Source organism: Tenrec ecaudatus, chromosome 1 (assembly GCF_050624435.1).
Source record: "Tenrec ecaudatus isolate mTenEca1 chromosome 1, mTenEca1.hap1, whole genome shotgun sequence".
Taxonomy (NCBI): Eukaryota; Metazoa; Chordata; class Mammalia; order Afrosoricida; family Tenrecidae; genus Tenrec; species Tenrec ecaudatus.
In genome coordinates this window covers 168,516,752-168,534,548 of record NC_134530.1, presented here as the reverse complement: position 1 = coordinate 168,534,548, position 17,797 = coordinate 168,516,752, and the positions used below count along the sequence as shown (strand labels likewise).

Genomic DNA, 17,797 nt, shown 5'->3' with positions numbered 1-17,797 from the left:
TCACCTAACATTACAACTTATAGCCCTACTGCCCCAAATTCTTCTGGGAGTTCTTATAGATCTGCATTCTTCAAAAGGTTCGCAGCATCATGTCTTCCTGCTGGCCAGTTTGAGATGGGACATTGTGTCAGTTCTTACAACGGGGTAGGGGTTGGGTGGTATTCCATATTTGAGATAAATAAATATTTGCTCTTTGGTCAAGGCAACTAGTAGACATCAGAGAGTTTAGCTTGAGGTGGGACTTTCCACTCCCGTAACAAGTTACAGTCTCTGAAACACACACGGGGAATTCAATTCTGCCTAAAGTGTCACTATGAGTTGGCATCGACTGGCTGACAGTGCATTTGTTTTGGAGTGGTGGGGGGGTTGTATTTAGTGACAGATAAGAGGAAGCAGTCATTGATTATTGCAACTGAGGTTTCATCATGCTTTAATATTCAGTCAAGAAAGGAATAGTATGAAGGTAAGCTTTGAGGACACGGTTAACTTTGTCTGGGGCACATGTTCTCCTCCAGGACTTGAAGACGAATGAGCCTCGCCTACGGGATATCAATAAGGTGGCTGACGACTTGCTATTTGAAGATCTTCTAACACCAGAAGGTGCTCAAATCCGACAGGTAACTAAGGCTCCTTCCCTTTCTTCTCATTATCATCCTGGTCTGCTGAGCCTTTGTTTGTTTTTCATATACCCAACTTCATATTCCACGGGTTAGCTAGGAACATGTGTCAAGAAAGAGTGATGTGAAACTCCCAGAAGCACCAAGGACCAATAGTCCAGCTATGTTACTGTCAAACCTTAACCAAAAACCGCCTTATTTATGAACATGCATGGAGTGTCCTTTGTGCTCCTACAAGAGATGTGCTGTGTTGAGGGATGTGGATGTCTTGAGGGAGGGGCAAACGTATTGGAACTGGTGATTCAGATGTAGTTTTAGGTCACAGTGTTGTTTATTGCACTGGAAATGTCACTTCATTTCTAATGGTGACAGTTTCAACATTTCTAAAGCAAGAGAATTGAAAAGTATAGTCTCTTAAGTTTTGTTTTAATTTACTGTTCAGTGTTTATTAATTTAAGCATAATATTATTTTCTCCACCAACACATCTAACTCTGAACTTTCCAATTGAAAATTTAGCACAATTATATTTGAACTAAGCAGAAATCTTTAAATTTGAAAACACTCACTGACCCACTGCCACCACAATCCACACATAGCGTCTCCAGGGCTCACATGTCTGAATGGAAAGGAAATGAATAGCAATAAAAAGAAGGTATTATAAATAGATATGATCAATCAAGAACAGTCACTGCATAAAGTGAGTTCTGATAAACATACTGAAAAACGAGATGAAGATAGGTTGGGAGATAGGTCAGGGTGGGGATAGAAGCTTTCTGTGCCTGATTCATTGATTTGGACTATGAATCTATGAAAAGCTGATATCCGTGGGTGGAATGTCTAGTGTAGCCCCCTGCTGTTATAAGGTGTGCAATTGAGTTGTTCTGACTCATAGCAGCCCTGCGTGCAGCAGAAGGAAACATCACCCATTCCCGCTCCATTCTCGCAATTGTTCTTAGATTTGGTCCATTGTTGCAGCGACTCTGGTGGTCCATCTCATCAAAGACCTTCCTCTTTTTCTCAGTCCTACTTCACCAAGAATGATGTCCCTCTTCAGGGACTCGTCTCTCTTGACAACGTGGCCAAAGTACACGAGACAAGGTCTCACCATCCTTACCTCTATGGAGCATTCTGCTGAACTGTTTCCAAGACAGATGTTTGTTCCTTTGGCAGTTCGTGGCACTTTCAATATTCTTCTCCAGCACCATAGTTCAAATGCCACCACTCTTCTTCAGTCTTCCTTATGCAATGTCCAACTTTCACATGCACAGAGGTTCCAACTCTGACACACATATTGCCTCATTTTAAGCTTCCTAGGTTGTAACAAATACTGAAAATGAGTTGTTTTCTCCTTTTGTGATTGTCATCAAAGGGTAAGAAGGAGAGGAGGGGTGCTTTTGAACAATTAACTTACTCTCAATAGAAAGTAGACTTTTAAGCTGTTACTAGATTTCTCTAATTCAAGATGCAGTAAAGTGTTAGATTTCTCCTAAAAACTGTGATCACTTCCAAGTACTCAGGCAACTTCCCATTCATTTATTAAGAGGTTGCAATGATGTGTTTTTGACAACATCGATTGACTGCTGCTCCAAGAATGATGAACAACAATTTGAAAAGGTAAAAAACCGAACTAAACAAACAAACAAACAAAACCCCCAAAAAACCTTCCTCTATCACTTTGAAATAAGTGAGGCCCAAATTTAGGCTATCCAAGACAGAAGGACTTAAATGGGTTTCTTAAATTGAGAATAAACATGATTCAAATGCCATCTGGTTTTCAGACATCACTGAGCTATCTGAATGATCTCCTTGCCTAAAATCTGAGGTGTCTGCCCACTTTCAGGAGTTGAATGCTAGATGGGGCTCCCTTCAGAGACTGGCAGAGGAGCAGCGCCAGCTACTTGGCAGTGCCCATGCTGTCCAGATGTTCCACAGGTGAGAATTTTAACCTAAGAAAGTGGTCTCTGCTCCAGCATGCACTCAAAGACCCTCAGTCATTTGTACAACGGTCAGGTCACAGCTCCTAATGCAACGCTTTTCCTTGAGAAGGAGTCAATTTTCCAAGAGAAAAATAGTGTTTCACCAATGAATTCCTCCTTTGGCACATTAGCTACTCCAATATAGTCAACTTCAATTTTTCTAGTGCCCGAGCTGAACTCCTGGCATATAATTGGTCTTCTTTTTTTTAATTACAGTGAATGAAACTTAAAATTATTGAACTAGAAGTAGACAGTGTGGGACAGTAAACAGCAAGTTGACTATAACTGTTCATTCAACAATTATAAATATTTTATTTCAAACCTGTCTTCGCTTAAAAGATGGGAAACAAACAAGGGGACATGTTAACAAATATATACATCAAACACCTTCAAGGTGCACACATGTAATTTTGAAGATTTGGGGAAGGAAACTGACAGTCAAGTTGATCGGGCTGTTCAGAATTAGTTACTATGGAAAACTGCAGAATTTCACATTACAAATGCACCTCTACAGATTGTAGAGGCACATAAAATACGCAAGGCTCATCCTTAACATGACGTTCTATAGATTTGTTCAAACTTGGGTTTCAGCGTTTACCAGGGGTATAACCTCGAGAAAACATTTAGTCTGTTTAATCCCAGGAATGGCAGTAGTGACTATGACTCTGGGGGTTGTAAAGACGAAATGACAAGGGAAGTAACGTTGACTTCAACCCTGAAGACAACCATGATAGAGATGGCTTCCATACAAGCCCAGCTTGTCTTCCTTTGCTACATAGCATGCATCACTCCCAATCACCAACAAAGTCACTCTTTACTTCCCTGTGTACTAGAGAAGCAGATGACACGAAGGAGCAGATTGAGAAGAAGTGCCAGGCCCTCAGGGCAGCTGACCCTGGATCAGACCTTTTCAGCGTTCAGGCCCTTCAGCGTCAACATGAAAGCTTCGAGCGAGACCTCGTGCCTTTGGGGGAAAAGGTGGGAGAACGTGTGCTACTGTGTTTTTTTTCCAACACATCCTACTTTATGTTTCTATTTACCAATGCTCTTAGGTTAACAATTCCTTTTATCATGTTCCATACATGTTCATTTTGTCATCTCCTTAAGGTGAGGTCACTAATAGGACATGCTGCACTACCATTAACACAGAGCTAAACCATGTTGGAAGAAAACTCTCTATTTGCCAAAAGATTACCGTATATACTCGATTATAAGCTGACCCGAGTATAAGCCGAGGTACCTAATTATTACCTGGGAAACCAGAAAAACTGATTGACTCAAGTGTAAGCCTAGGGTGGGAAATGCAGGATGTGAATTAACACGAAGACCAGAGGGGAGAGACTGAGAGCTGCCACAGACACATCTTTACCAGTTCAGCTGCTGGCATAAGTGAATCACTAAGGATGCTTCTGTGAATTGGAGCCGTCCACATCATAGGACCATTCTGATTGGTTAGATGTGAGTAAACAAACATTCAAAGCCCTGCAGTGTCAGCGGGGCTTTGAATGAACAGCGAGGAACAGCAATCACCCGCGAGATGTTATACCTCACTGGGGTACCACTGACCCATGTATTAGCCGAACCCCAGTTTTTCAGCACAAAAAATGTGCTTATACATGAGTATATATGGTATATTGTATTCTTTTACCATTGTAATGGATTGCAGGTGATATAAAATTGCCTGAAGCTATTTGACCAGAATTGACCAAGCCTATCTATACTTGACCATGGTACAAAATTGCTTCAACCAGGGATTAGTTGAGCTTCCTAACCCTACCCGGACACAAACATGAACTCTTGTGCTTGCCAGTTATACTCCGGGATAAATCAAAGGAGTCACAGCATTATTGGGTAGAATTTTTAAAAAAGTGAATGTATCTATATTAGAAAGATTTTCACAATAAGAATCAGGATTAGTGAATTTGCCTTTAACCAGTCAAGTCAATTAACTGTTCTACCCCCTAACCTATGACTTAAAATATATATATATATATACATATATAGAAATATCAATTTTGCCACTTTATACAATTACCATGTGAACTAAACTTGTTGGTATTATTATTTAAAAATAACACAATGTGTTTTTTAACCACAAGTGTCTCTTTTGAAATATGCGAACCAAAAATCAAGTCTCTGCTTTTGCAGTAGCTCAGGTGTGATTAATCTCTAATTACTCTTGACTGATTAAGAGAGCTCTTGCTCCACCTTAGGTAACCATCTTGGGAGAAACAGCAGAACGGCTATGTGAGTCACATCCAGATGCCACCGAGGACCTGAAGAGGCAGCGAAGAGAGCTGAACGATGCCTGGGATGACCTGCTGAGGGGTACAGAGGATCGTAAGGAGAATTTAAATGAGTCCCAAAAATTCTTCCTGTTCCTCAGCAATGCCAGGTAAAAGTCATAAAGAAGACGTCCAACAAATGGAGTGGAAAATCCCATGTTTGCCCCTGAGTAGAACTTATAGAAGGTTAGGTGCAAGTACTTTGCAGTTCCCTACTGTGTATCGAGGAAACCACCGTGTCCAGTTCTGGTAAAACACAAAAATGTGAGTTTCACTACTCCAAACCATAAATACTGAAGCTGGAAGGATAATAAGGCCATCTGGTTGGCATAGTGCTTAAGCGTTGGGCAGAAATTCAAAATCAATAGCAGCTCCTTGGGAGAAGGACCGGGCTTTCTACTCCCCAAAAGAGTTAGTCTCCGAAACTCACGGGAGCAGCTCTACACTGTTCTATGGGCGCTATGCATCAGCATTAACTCCATGGCAGTGAGTTAGGTTCGGTTTGGAGACCAGTTGAATCAGCTTCTATAGTATATATAAGGCAGTGTGTCTGTCATTATGGGCATAAGGACTTCATTTTATTCTGGGGGGCAGAAAAGAATGTAGAGTACCAAGGTAGAACATAATTTAGGGCCAAATGCACATCCTAACACACAGCAGTGGGAAGGTGGAGGTAGAAAGAAGCGACGATCCACTGAACACAAAATAAAATAAAATAATAGCATCTTACAAGACCTAATCAATGGGACAGAAGAGATACACATAGTGGGAAAATGTATGCAAACAAAGTCACAGAGTGTTGCTCATGGAGCAAGGGCAGCTAGCGCATACATTTATATATCAGAGGCTAATAAGAATTAGTAAGAGAGAACATTTTTTCAAGTTGGGATCAAATCCTAGAGAATTTGAATATTTTGTGCATTAGTTTTAAAGATTCTTAGAGTTCAAAAATGACCTAAAAGTATATATCTTATTGCGAAACTACCCGTCCCTCCTTCACCACTGTGTTAGTCTTCTAAGGAGGGGAATAATTTGAGCTGGGGTCCGGGATGTACTAGCCAGCTCACTGCAGGGTTGTTAGAGAAAAACGAAGGCATATTTTAGCAAATGACTCTGCTTGCTCCTTCTCTTGCTCCACAATTAAGGACCTCTGGAATTCTGTAGTCCGCTATGGAATACAAATACAAACCACCTAGGTCCCTTCCCCAAATGCATTTTATTTCTGCAGATAAAGATTCTATATGGACTTCAGTGTCCAGACCAAGTGCTGTATTCTTCTCTACATGTAGTTTTACTCTTTAGTGTTACAGAAGTAATATTTCCAACCTCTAAAACTTCAAAGTCTTGTTTTTCTCCTTATGACACATTTGTTTTTCAGTTTTTCTCTCTCTTTCAGTGGCTATTAGTGTTTATCTTTTGTTTGCTTTTATTCCTTGCAGGATAAAGTGTGAGCTCCTGGAACACAAGAATATGTCTTTTTATCAATATTAGACACTTAATATATATCAATAAACTTGGTTCATTGAATAAGTGGATGATTTTATAACTCCAATGAATTTCTGCACCAATGCTGCACCATCTAGCAAACAGGTTTCAGGACACTGTTAATGAGATGTTTAATTTAACCTCCATATAAAATTTTAAGCTGAAGCAGAGCTACTTGATATGTGCTCTCTGAAGAGGACATATGTTGAGTCTTCATTGGCTTATTCTTGACTGCTAGGAGTATGAGAAATAGACCCCAATTTAATCAGTTCCATGTGTGTGTGTGTTTAGTGAATAGAAGCCTATACTGAATTGTGTTACGAATAAAAGTAAAATAGAAAGACATGCCTACCTTGGTATTCAATAGTAAGATAGAGCATTATACTTAAGCTACTTAAGAGAAAGAAGAATTGATAGGAATAATGGAATATATATTGGTTCATGCCAGAAGGTTGAATTCCATTCCAGAGGTCTCCTTCCAATTACATCACTTTGAGCAAATGAATTTCCTCCTTTCTACTCTACTTTTCTTATCTTTAAAATAGGAAGGAAATGTTCATGTTTTATATGGGATTGTTGTGAGAAGCAAAAGGTATATGGAAGAGATTTTTCAAATGCAAGGAACTTTGTCATTAAGTGACACAGCACAAACCACATATTTTATATCTGTAAAGTGTAGAAGGAGCTTTGATGAGGGGTTGCACTACACCTTGAGCCAATAACCACAAAATAAGCAGTTTGAATCCAGCAGTTGATCCACCAGAGAAAGATGAGGCCTTGTGCTCCCATAAAGATTTATAGCCTTGGAAACTCACAGGGGCTCTATGCGTCCCCACTGTGCTGTTATCAGTTGGAATTGACTTGATGGCAGTAAGTTTGGTTTGGCTGATAAAACATAAAACGAACCCAAAATCAAACTCACTGTCATTGAGTCAATACTGATTCATAGCAACCCCTCTATAGGTTTATGAAACTGATATAAAGTTAGATGGGTGTTAATCCTTCATATGAAGAGAAAAGAAATCAGTGGATAAATGTAGCAAGTTAAAAGGATTTTTGTCCAATTAGTCTGTCTCATTCTCTAGGGACCTGCAGAATTGGATCAGTGGCATGGGTGGCATGGTATCATCACAGGAGCTGGCTGAGGACATTACTGGCACAGAGATCTTGCTGGAGAGACATGAGGTATATATAACTAGAAAAGCCATAGTTGCTGATCACTGACCTCACAATGTCCCCCCATTTTACAATTTTCAGAGAGATTGTCCTCACCAATTCCTGCCCCTTTGTTCTACAGGAGCAGCATGCTGACATTCAGGCTGAGGCACCTGCCTTTCACGCCTTAGAGGACTTTGGTATTGATCTTATCAGTAGTGGACACCAAGCCGGCCTTGAAATTGAAAAAAAACTTCAAGATATCAGACAAGAGAGAGATGATTTGGAGAAATCATGGGAACAACGCAAAAAGATGCTAGACCAGTGTCTGGAATGGCAGGTATGACAAATTCCCAATTCTTAAATGGGATCATCTTAGTCTGTTTCTTCAATGCAATTTTATATGGTACAAATTCTCAGCTCATTGTAAGGGGCTGTCCAATTGCCTACAGATGGGCTTGGGTCTACACTCCTCACTTCCCCTTATTCACAATGATATGATCTTTTGTTCTGATGATGCCTGATACCTGATCCCTTCTACACCTCATGATAGCACAAGCTGCTGTGCTTCTTTCCTGTGGGCTTTGTTGCTTCTGAGCTAGATGTCTGCTTGTTTACCTTCAAGCCTTTAAGACCCCAGATGCTATCTCTTTTGATAGGTAAGCACAATCAGCTTTCTTCACCACATTTGCTTATTCACCCACTTTGTATTCAGGGATTTTGTCGGGTAGGTAAACATCATGAAATGCCAATTTAATAGAACAAAGTATTCTTGCATTGAGGGGGTACTTGAGTACAGGCCCAATGTCCATCTGCTACCTTAATGCTAAACCTATACATATGTGCACATAGATCTATTTCCACATCCTCATATATAAATATATTTGGTATATACATGCCTTTTTTAGACCTCTATAAATATCCTTTGCCTCCTAGCTCTTTCCTCTATTTCCTTTTACTTTCCTCTTGTCCCATTACCATAGTCGGCCTTCATTTGGGTTTCAGCAATTCCTCTTGGTTACATTACCCTTGATCATGCTCTACCAGGCCTCCTATGCCCTCCTCACTATCGATTTGGACCACTTGTTGTTCCCTTGCCCCTGGGTTTGTTAACATCACTTCCTTTCCCCCCCACCTCCCACTCTCCCATTTTCCTCTGAAGTTGTCGGCCCGGTTGTTTTCTCCTCCAAATTGTTCATCGAGCCTATTTAATTTAGACAGAACTTCAGAGTTAATAACATGCACAAAGACAAGACAGAGTAAAACCAAGCAACAAGATAAAACAACAATAAGGCAATGACAAACAACAACAACAACAACAAAAAACCAAAACACAAGAAAGAAAAGCTTGTAGTTAGTTCAAGGACTGTTTCTTAGCCTTTAGGAGTGTTTTCCAATTGAGTTGATTGGGTGCCAAGCCCTAGCCCCAAAGTCTATTTTTGTATTTCCTGGGGACTTTGTTGCTTTGTTCCCATTGCTGTGTGTTCCATGCCCTTAGTGTTTTGCCTAGATGTGGTGGGATCAGATCAGGAAGAATTCCCACACTGTGTCTCCAGTGTTGTCCCCTGTAGGGCTATGAGTCAGTGAGGGATGTCGTGTCTCATAGTGGGGCCAGCCATATGGTCTTCTCTGTGGATTGACTGCTCTGAGCAGGATTATTGTCCTCAAGACTTGGTGGGCCAGGATATGCTGCACTCTCTCCTCCTCCCCCTTCATTTGCTCCCATGTGCTCTGATTAGACATGTCCCTCTCCCTGAGCTGCAGATTCAGTGCTGTCCTCTGAAATAAATTCTTCTGGTGGGAGAGGCAGGTGTCCACATAGTTGGGATTGGGGCCAGCCCCTCAAACCTCTCCATTGGTCCCTACTCCATGCTGCCCTGTTACATTCATGTCTTGGAGCACTGGTCCCTCTTTCTCTATGAAGATATAAACAATACCCTCCCCTTGGGTGGCTTAGTACCCTGTTCCCCCACTACCCATTTATTTTTTTACTCCTTACCTCTACCCCTCCTTTTTAGTTGCCTACCATATGTATCCCTGGATTTGGTCTAAGTCTTTTAAAGTTTTAAACAGATAACTGGCCAGTATTCACTAGGTATAGACTATTGGGAAGGGTATTTTAAGAATGTATTATAACCTGTATAAAAACATAAATTATGTGTTTAGAGAAGACTGAAAAAACCTGAAATTCATTGTACGGTGTGTTAGGTGAGGTTGTCTAGAGAAGCAAAATGAATGACACTCATATATAGATTAGAAGGAACTTCATATCAAGAAGTGATTTAATAACAAGAAAACATCCAAGCCCAGTCCAACTCAAGTCCATTGTTCTGGTGCTGGGCAGGCCGTTCTTCAAGTAGCTGTGGGCTGATGATGCAGGAAGCAGGGAGGCCACTGGACGATGGGTGTAGAGTTGTATGAATCCAAGATCATTGGATACAGCAGTGTGCTGACAGCTTTATAGTTTGGCAGAACAAGTGGGGCCTCTCTCAGAGGCATGCACAGAGTTCTAACAAGCAGGTAGTCAAAGGGATAGAGAGGGGGGGCGAGAGGGGGCCCTAGTGTCTCTCTCTTATAAAGAAGGCCATACCTCTCAGGAAGCATCCGACTGTGACCTGATTGACAGATTAGACTCCACTCTAACTTTGCCCTCTTTAGTTGTTCCAAGGGAATTGCGATCAGGCTGAGAGCTGGATGGTGGCACGTGAGACTTTCCTGCGGTCAGATGATGAGGGCTCCCTAGAGAGTCTGGAGGCCTTGATGAAGAAACGAGATGATTTGGACAAAGCAATCACTGCCCAGGTAATACCAACTAATCGAATAGGTACAGCAAGACCTTGGTGGAGTAGTTAAGTGCTCTACTGCCAAACTAAACGCTTGACTTCTCCAGTTATTCTATCAGAAACATGTGGTAGTGATTGGAAACCCTATGGACCAGCTCTGCTCTTTCCTATAGAGTCTCTATAGGTCAAATGGACTTGAAGGTCATGGGTTGGGTTAAATACCAATATGTGGGTGCTCTCATGATTTATAAGTATTTGGGTACCTAAAGAAAGGCAGGAAAGTTTTGCAGTATGGTTTAGGCTTGCCCGAGTCTTCACTCTGTGATATCATGTTGCCAAGTCACAAATGGTGTGTGGGTTTTCTCACTTTAGGTTCAGTGGTGTTTCCTTCCAGGCTTCAGATCCAAAGACAACATATTTAGGTTGTAGAGCTGATGGAAGAGTGGAAAATATTGCCTCAGCTCATTGTTTAGGTTAAATGGAGAGGCCAGAGGCTTCATGTAGACTGGATTAACATTTGAACTACGCAGTAAATTTCTTGTGAAATTAATTTAGCCCCTAAATTTCATGCATCCTTATCAAGGCCCCTCTTTCTTTATCATAATTAATTATTTGTTTCTGTCTGTGATTCTGTGTTTGAGGATTTGGCTTTCTTTTATTTTGTTGTTAATGAGAAGAGCCCTCCAAATTTATAAACTACAGATACCACAAAAGCTGTTTTCACCCAATTAGACTAACTGCCTTAAAACAACTGCTCTTAACCAAAATGAACCACAATCACCAATGTGATTGTTTTATGAAGTTTGTTTCTTTGGTTTTTGTTTGTTTTATTTTGGGGCATATAATTAAGATCATAGTAGCTATTTTATACACCAGGGGTCTCTCTGGAGTTTACCTCTTAAACTAAAACATTTCTAGTTTCCTATTATATCTTATAGACAACCTAAAGTTGTGGTCTTCTTATATGAATGCTTACTCCAATGCTTGAAAATTTACCAATGACAATTAAAAAGTACAGATCTGTGGGAGGTTGGGTATATAAGAACAAGAACGCTGTATTACTTTGTGCACAAGTAAACCTAAAATTTCTCTGAAAATAAAGTCTAGAAGACAAATAGGTACACATATAATTAAACATATGATAAGACTCACTATCATTGAGTCAATCACAAAAATGGCAAATAGGTTATAATCTGGGCTGCTAATCGCAAGATCAGCAATTCAAAGCCATCAGTTGCTCCATGGGAGAAAGATGCAGCTTTCTACTTCCATAAAGAGTTACAGTCTCAGAAACCCATAGGGACAGTTCTACTCCATTGTATATGGCTGATATGAGATGATTGATAGATAGATAGATAGATAGATAGATAGATAGATAGATAGATAGATAGATAGATAGATAGATATAATAGAATAGATGGATTAATGGATAGAGCTCCATCTCATCTGGGTTAGAAGGATGAGAAAAACTATATATCTTTTAGAAGTGCTCTAATAAATGTCTCATTTTATAGGATAACTACCAGAAGTTTATTTGGTGTTGAAAATCTATAATGGGCTTAAATTTCAAGAAAATATGTTTTTCAATATGGGATCAATAACTAGGTGATGGAGATGTAGAATTGGTTTTGCCTTATAAAATATATTAGAAAATTTCAGAAGATAAGTAGGCAGAATTTAGAGTTCAAAACAGCTGACTTTTAGAACTGAAGAGTCTTTTTCAACATCACAACCAATGTAGCAATAATCCTGTAGGAATGGTCTTGGAAGGGGCTGTTCTTCAGAGAACTCAGTGTCATATAAGTATCTGATCTATTTGTGAATAAGCACTGATTATTAAATGTTTCTTCTCTTCTTGAGTTGAAATGTACATACCTGTAAAAGCAGCTAACTTCAGGATCTTATATCACTACCACCACCACCACCCCCACCACCACCACCACCCCCACCACCACATCACCCCCCCACACACAGACCCAAACCACAAAGAGTATGTCTATTCTATTTTACCAGTGGTCCAATCTACAGAAATTTGCACTCTCTTATTTCCTTTCACTAGGAGGGGAAAATCACTGACCTGAAACATTTTGCTGAGCGGCTCATAGATGATGACCATTATGCCAAGGAGGAGATTGCTGCTCGGCTCCAACGGGTGCTAGACAGGTCAGACCTAAATGATTGCTTCTTGAGCTGAAGGGAGAAAAGGGGTTTTTTTGCAAACCTTGAATGTGTAGCTGATACGTTGGGTTCTTCAAACGTCTAGATACATAAAACTCTCATGACACATTGGATTTTTTTTTACATAGACTTGTGCATAGCATGAAAGATCTGTAAAGTACTTTAGAAATTATCAGACTTAATTATTGTGTGAAAGGAAAGAGCTAACCTGGTGAATGGAAAGAGTCAGTGGCATGGTGTCAGACCTTCGGAAAGGCATAAGGTAGATAATGATCTGCCAGCCCACCTCCCCACCCCTTGCCAGGTGGAATGCGCTCAAAACCCAGCTGATTGCTGAAAGAACTAAGCTGGGAGACTATGCTGATCTGAAACAATTCAACCATGACCTTGAGGAACTTGAAGAATGGATCAGTGAGATGCTTCCCACAGCCTGTGATGAATCCTACAAAGACCCTACCAATATTCAGGTATGTTTAAAATAGGAATCTAAAAAAATTCACCATATCTAGATTGTTGGTTAAATGAACATCCACTATACTGACCATGCTCTTGTTGCTGAGACCACTGATATTGCTAACAGGGGCTTAGAGTCTACTATACAACGAAACACTTATAAATCACCATCCCTTTTAGAAATGATCTAATAGAAACATTAACTCGTTTTGTCAGCACTTGCTTTGTCCTGCTTCTTTAAGTGAGAGACTAAGGTTGTTTCTTTTGTCTTCAGAGGAAATACTTAAAACATCAGACCTTTGAAAATGAGGTCTATGGCAGAGCTGAGCAGGTAGAAGGAGTAATCAACTTGGGCAACTCCCTGATTGAGCGTGAAGCCTGTGATGGCAATGAAGAAACCATGAAGGTAAGAGAGTCAGCTCAGACTTTGTTCTAAACCCTAAAGACACTGGAAAATGTTTTATTTTTTCCAATGCTTCCCTGTGTAAGGATATGGGATATAGTTTATGGACAAAAGCCTTTCCTCTGACTGTTGTAGAAGAAGGAGGAATACAGTGATGCTTAAATCTGCTCCCATCATATTCAGAAGTTCAAATGCCAATAAAATAAAATTTTAGTCTTAATTCCAACGTTTTATCATGCTTGCTAGTTCCTAAGTATTGCAATGCTTCCTTTAATTTTCAAGTCATTTTCCCAAAAGGCTATAACCCAAAATTGAAATGTTCCTGTCATTCCAATACCCCTGCTGTTTCACAGGTTCAGTATAAGGGGGTGCTAAAATAAAAATGAAATTTTTTTCAAAACAATGTATTTAGATTTTTTTTACAAAACAAACATCATATTCAAAGTATTCTCCATGACAATACATTTGTCAAACCTGAGATTCCATCTGGGCATCATTTTTCAAACTCATCTGTTTGGATGGTTGACAGCACCTCCCTTGTTTTTTTCTTTGCCGCTTCTATATTGTCAAATTATTGTCCTTTCATGTCCCTCTGCATTCATGGAAACAAAAAGAATTTTCACAGAGCAAGGTCAGGTGAGTAAGGTGCATGGGGCAAGAGAGGCATGCTGGGTTTTTCCCAAAACAGGTGCACTGGGATGTCTGTGTGAGCAGGTGAATTGTCATGGTGGCAAAACCAGTTCCCCACTTGCCACAATTCAAGCCTTTTTGGTTGCACACTGTTAAAATATTTTCAGAATCTCTAAATAGAAAGCTTGATTGACAGACTTACCTGGTGGAACAAACTCCAAATGTACTATGCCCCTCATATTAGCGGAGTTTTTTTCTATTTTCTGGGGGGAGTACCCCCTCATATAACTGGTTTAACATGTATGATAGTCAAGTACCAGCACATTTGGAATAGCTCCCCTCTCTAGAACCTCTTTTCACTATCCTCTCAGGTTATCAAGATACACAGCCTCCTAATACTCAAATTACTCCTCCCTTTCTTTGGATTAGGGGCAACTGGAAGAGCTGGAGAAACACTGGGACAACTTACTTGAGAGAACAATTGATAAAGGGCAGAAGCTCACTGAGGCCAGTCGCCAGCAGAGGTTCAACACAGGAATCCGGGATTTTGAATTCTGGCTCTCAGAGGTAATTGCACCTAGATATGGTGGAATCACAGGAGCTACATGCAGATGAAGATGAAGCCTTAATTTGTAATAACACGGAACTGTGACACTTCCATGTACTAAAAATGTAAGATAGTCACAGAACTACTCATTAATCTGGTAAATCAGCAGAAGTGGTGGGAAGTAATGTTAGGATATCAACTAATTTGGATAACTTTGTAATGTGTACTTTGGAAAATTCTAAATCATAAAATGATTGTGAAGACATTTTGAAGACTTGTTCAATAATCCATTAAATTCAAAAATCCCTTCCTTGGTATCTCTCTAAAGAAATGTTTCTACCTGAAATGATAGAAAAAACATTACCATTAACTTCCAAGAAAGACCATTCTACCTTTGGAAAGAACTCACCATAGGCATTTCCCCTGATATTCAATTGAAATGAGCTTGTTTTAATTTTATCCATATCAAAAAGTCAAACACATCTAAATTCTCCTTGACTCCTCTTTTTCATTTCTTCAACATGTTCTTCTTTATTTTTAACAGTTTTCTTGGCACTTCTTCCACATATCATACAATTCAATAGTTCAGTTATATCATGAAGAGTTGGACAATCATTATCACAATCAATTTTAGAACATTTCATTTTTCCTTGTACTTAATGTTATTCATGTAATTATTTTTTAATTGTGGCAAAAACATTCTCAAATTCAAAAACTTCTACTCTTTGTGTTGTGTAACCATTATTGATATCCTTTTTCAAATGGTTCTACCACCATTAAGCATAAAGTCAATGTCCCCTAAGTAAAAACTCTTCCTCCTTCACCCATGATAACCATTGATCAAGATTGTTTTATTTTTTTCTAGTAATTGTCTTGATATAATATTCATATATCATATACTTCCATAGTTAAATGACTGTTAAAAAGAGTTGTATATATATTATTACCATCTAGATCTCCCTCTCTCCTTCCATGTTCATTGTTTGCTCCCCAGTTCCCCTCACATTTCCTACTCTCTGTCCCTGATAAATCATTGCATCTGTTATTGCCTATGCATGCACTGCTTCTCTGATTCATAAACTGGGGAAGCTAACAGAAACAATAGATACAAAAAACAGAAAGAAGAAAATAATAATATAAAGATAAAAATAAAAACAAAGAGTAACAAGGAAATGACCACTAACAATATTTTAAAAGCTAGAGAAGAAATTTCTGTGGTGGAACAAGTGAGAAACACTTGAGCCTAGAAGAAATTCAGCTTAGGTGAATAGGGAGGTCACTGACCAAGTATCATATTTTATCATGGTCCACCATAATCAAGTGTACAATAATTCTGTCTGATAATAAAGCTGTATGGCTCCCTCACCTTTGACTAGAGGGGATGTGACAGAGGCTTAATCTGACTAGATTCTCTGCAGATGGATTCGAGGCTCCCACTGTGCTCCATAGCCTTCTACGAATTGGGTGTTCACAATTGAAGCTATGAAACTTTTCCCTTCACCATGTTTGGATTTTGTAATCGTCATCTTTGAATCATAGAGGCTTGTGTGATTCTTCGATGTTGACTTAATTTACACCTCACATGAATGGTTGCTTGTTTGCATGCAAGCCTTTTCGACCCCAGACACTATTCTAATTGAGTTAGGCACCATCTGCTTTCTTCACCACAATATACTGTAGTACCCTTATCTTTAGTGATCTCTTCATGAAGTTGAGTGCTGAGCAAGGTCATATTATAAGAACCTTTTTTTTTTAATGGAGTTAGAATTAAATGGGAGAACAGAATCCATCTGCTCATCTAACATTGATATGAACAACTTTGGTTTACTGTGGCGGTCATATTATTGCAGAAACAAATACAAAACCAACAAGAATGACAACAACAAAACCCCCAAACAACAGACAAAAGAAACAAAAGAAATGAAAATGATAAGCATTGTCAATCACTCCCCCTGGTGTATAAGGGGATTATATTGATAATATCAAGAAGTTATCCAATGGCATAGAATTTAAGGTACTGTTGCTATGAGGAGTATATGTGAGTATAGACTAACTGAGATGCAGTCCATGAATTGTTGCTTTGTACAGATTGATTTCTTAATTGAATAGGGTCTGCCTACATGGAGCATGGCAGTTGGTACCAGGGGAAATTTCCCTGTACTGTTTTTTTATATGGGCAGATCCTTGCTTATCAGATTAATACCTGCCATATTAATACAAGGAAAGCACTGAGATACTAAATATATAGTGGTTCCAGTTCACTTTCATTGAATGCGCACTAAGCCAGGAGTCCCAGCCAAGGTCCAACAGCTACCATTTCCACAGCCCTGGGGGTGGCCATCCTTCAATTCCTCTCTTAGCAGAATATTTCCGTCCTAAATTCAAGGGTAAAGTTAGTTTTGAGGTAAGGCCTAATTAATTCCATCAGGCTTCCACTTTGAGTCCCTGTGGTGTGGTCCTTGGGAAACAATAAGCTCCCAGTATGGCCAGCATCTAAGGACATCATGACACTTAGTCCATGGCATAGTTCACAGAAGCTTGGGTAGAAACATATTCAAATGTCTACCCAGGAACATATAACCAGGTTTATTTTCTCTTAGGTTCCCTACAATTATTGTGAGGATGTGAGGTTGCTTCTGCACATTTACCCATCATATCCACCAATAGAAATACCAGAGCCTCCTCTAAAATCAAGAAGCTCCTCTTCCCTGGTCTGAACTTGATTTTCCAGTAAGGCTCTCTTCTCTTTCCTGTGGAGGACCTGTGATTGGTTGCAGCCCTGTCTCAATGTTGTATAGCATCACTTCGATGATCTTTTCCCTGTTCATTCTTCTTGAAGGTGTGAACCTGGCCAATGCAAGGTCTCCTCTCTTGAGGTGGTTCTTATGAAGTGCACATAAGCGGGGTGATGTATGGTTCATAGCCAGTAGGCTGACTTTCTACCCTCTTGTTTGGGAATAGGTCTCTGATCTGTTAAATTAATTTTTCTCTTTATAGTAGTGGACTCATGAAATATTTGTCCTTTTGTGATTGACAAACTTCACTCAACATAATAGATTCTAAGTGCTTGCATGTCTTACAGTGTTTCATGCTTTCATCACTGCTTTTTAGGTATTCCATTGTGTGTATGTACCATAGTTTCTTTATTCTTCTACTGTTGGGTATTTGAGCTGCTTCCAGTTTCTTGCTATTGTGAATAGTCCTACTATAAACATGGGATAGCATATAACCACTTGTATCGTGTCTTATTTCTTTGGGGGCATATGCCTAATAGTAGTATTGCT

At 39.6% G+C, this 17,797-nt stretch overlaps 1 protein-coding gene across 2 annotated transcripts in view; it reads left to right on the top strand.

Moving 5' to 3' along the window:
• The window catches only part of SPTA1 (spectrin alpha, erythrocytic 1), an 87,174-nt gene that overhangs the window by 35,239 nt on the left and 34,138 nt on the right, over positions 1–17,797 (top strand). For both annotated transcript variants that reach the window (XM_075540415.1, XM_075540414.1), the window contains exons 24-34: positions 516–617; positions 2,459–2,550; positions 3,428–3,572; positions 4,808–4,989; positions 7,450–7,549; positions 7,662–7,859; positions 10,178–10,321; positions 12,362–12,465; positions 12,785–12,947; positions 13,208–13,339; positions 14,396–14,533. In XM_075540415.1, the coding sequence (XP_075396530.1) occupies positions 516–617; positions 2,459–2,550; positions 3,428–3,572; positions 4,808–4,989; positions 7,450–7,549; positions 7,662–7,859; positions 10,178–10,321; positions 12,362–12,465; positions 12,785–12,947; positions 13,208–13,339; positions 14,396–14,533 (1,500 nt within the window). The remainder of the gene's footprint in view (positions 1–515; positions 618–2,458; positions 2,551–3,427; positions 3,573–4,807; positions 4,990–7,449; positions 7,550–7,661; positions 7,860–10,177; positions 10,322–12,361; positions 12,466–12,784; positions 12,948–13,207; positions 13,340–14,395; positions 14,534–17,797) is intronic.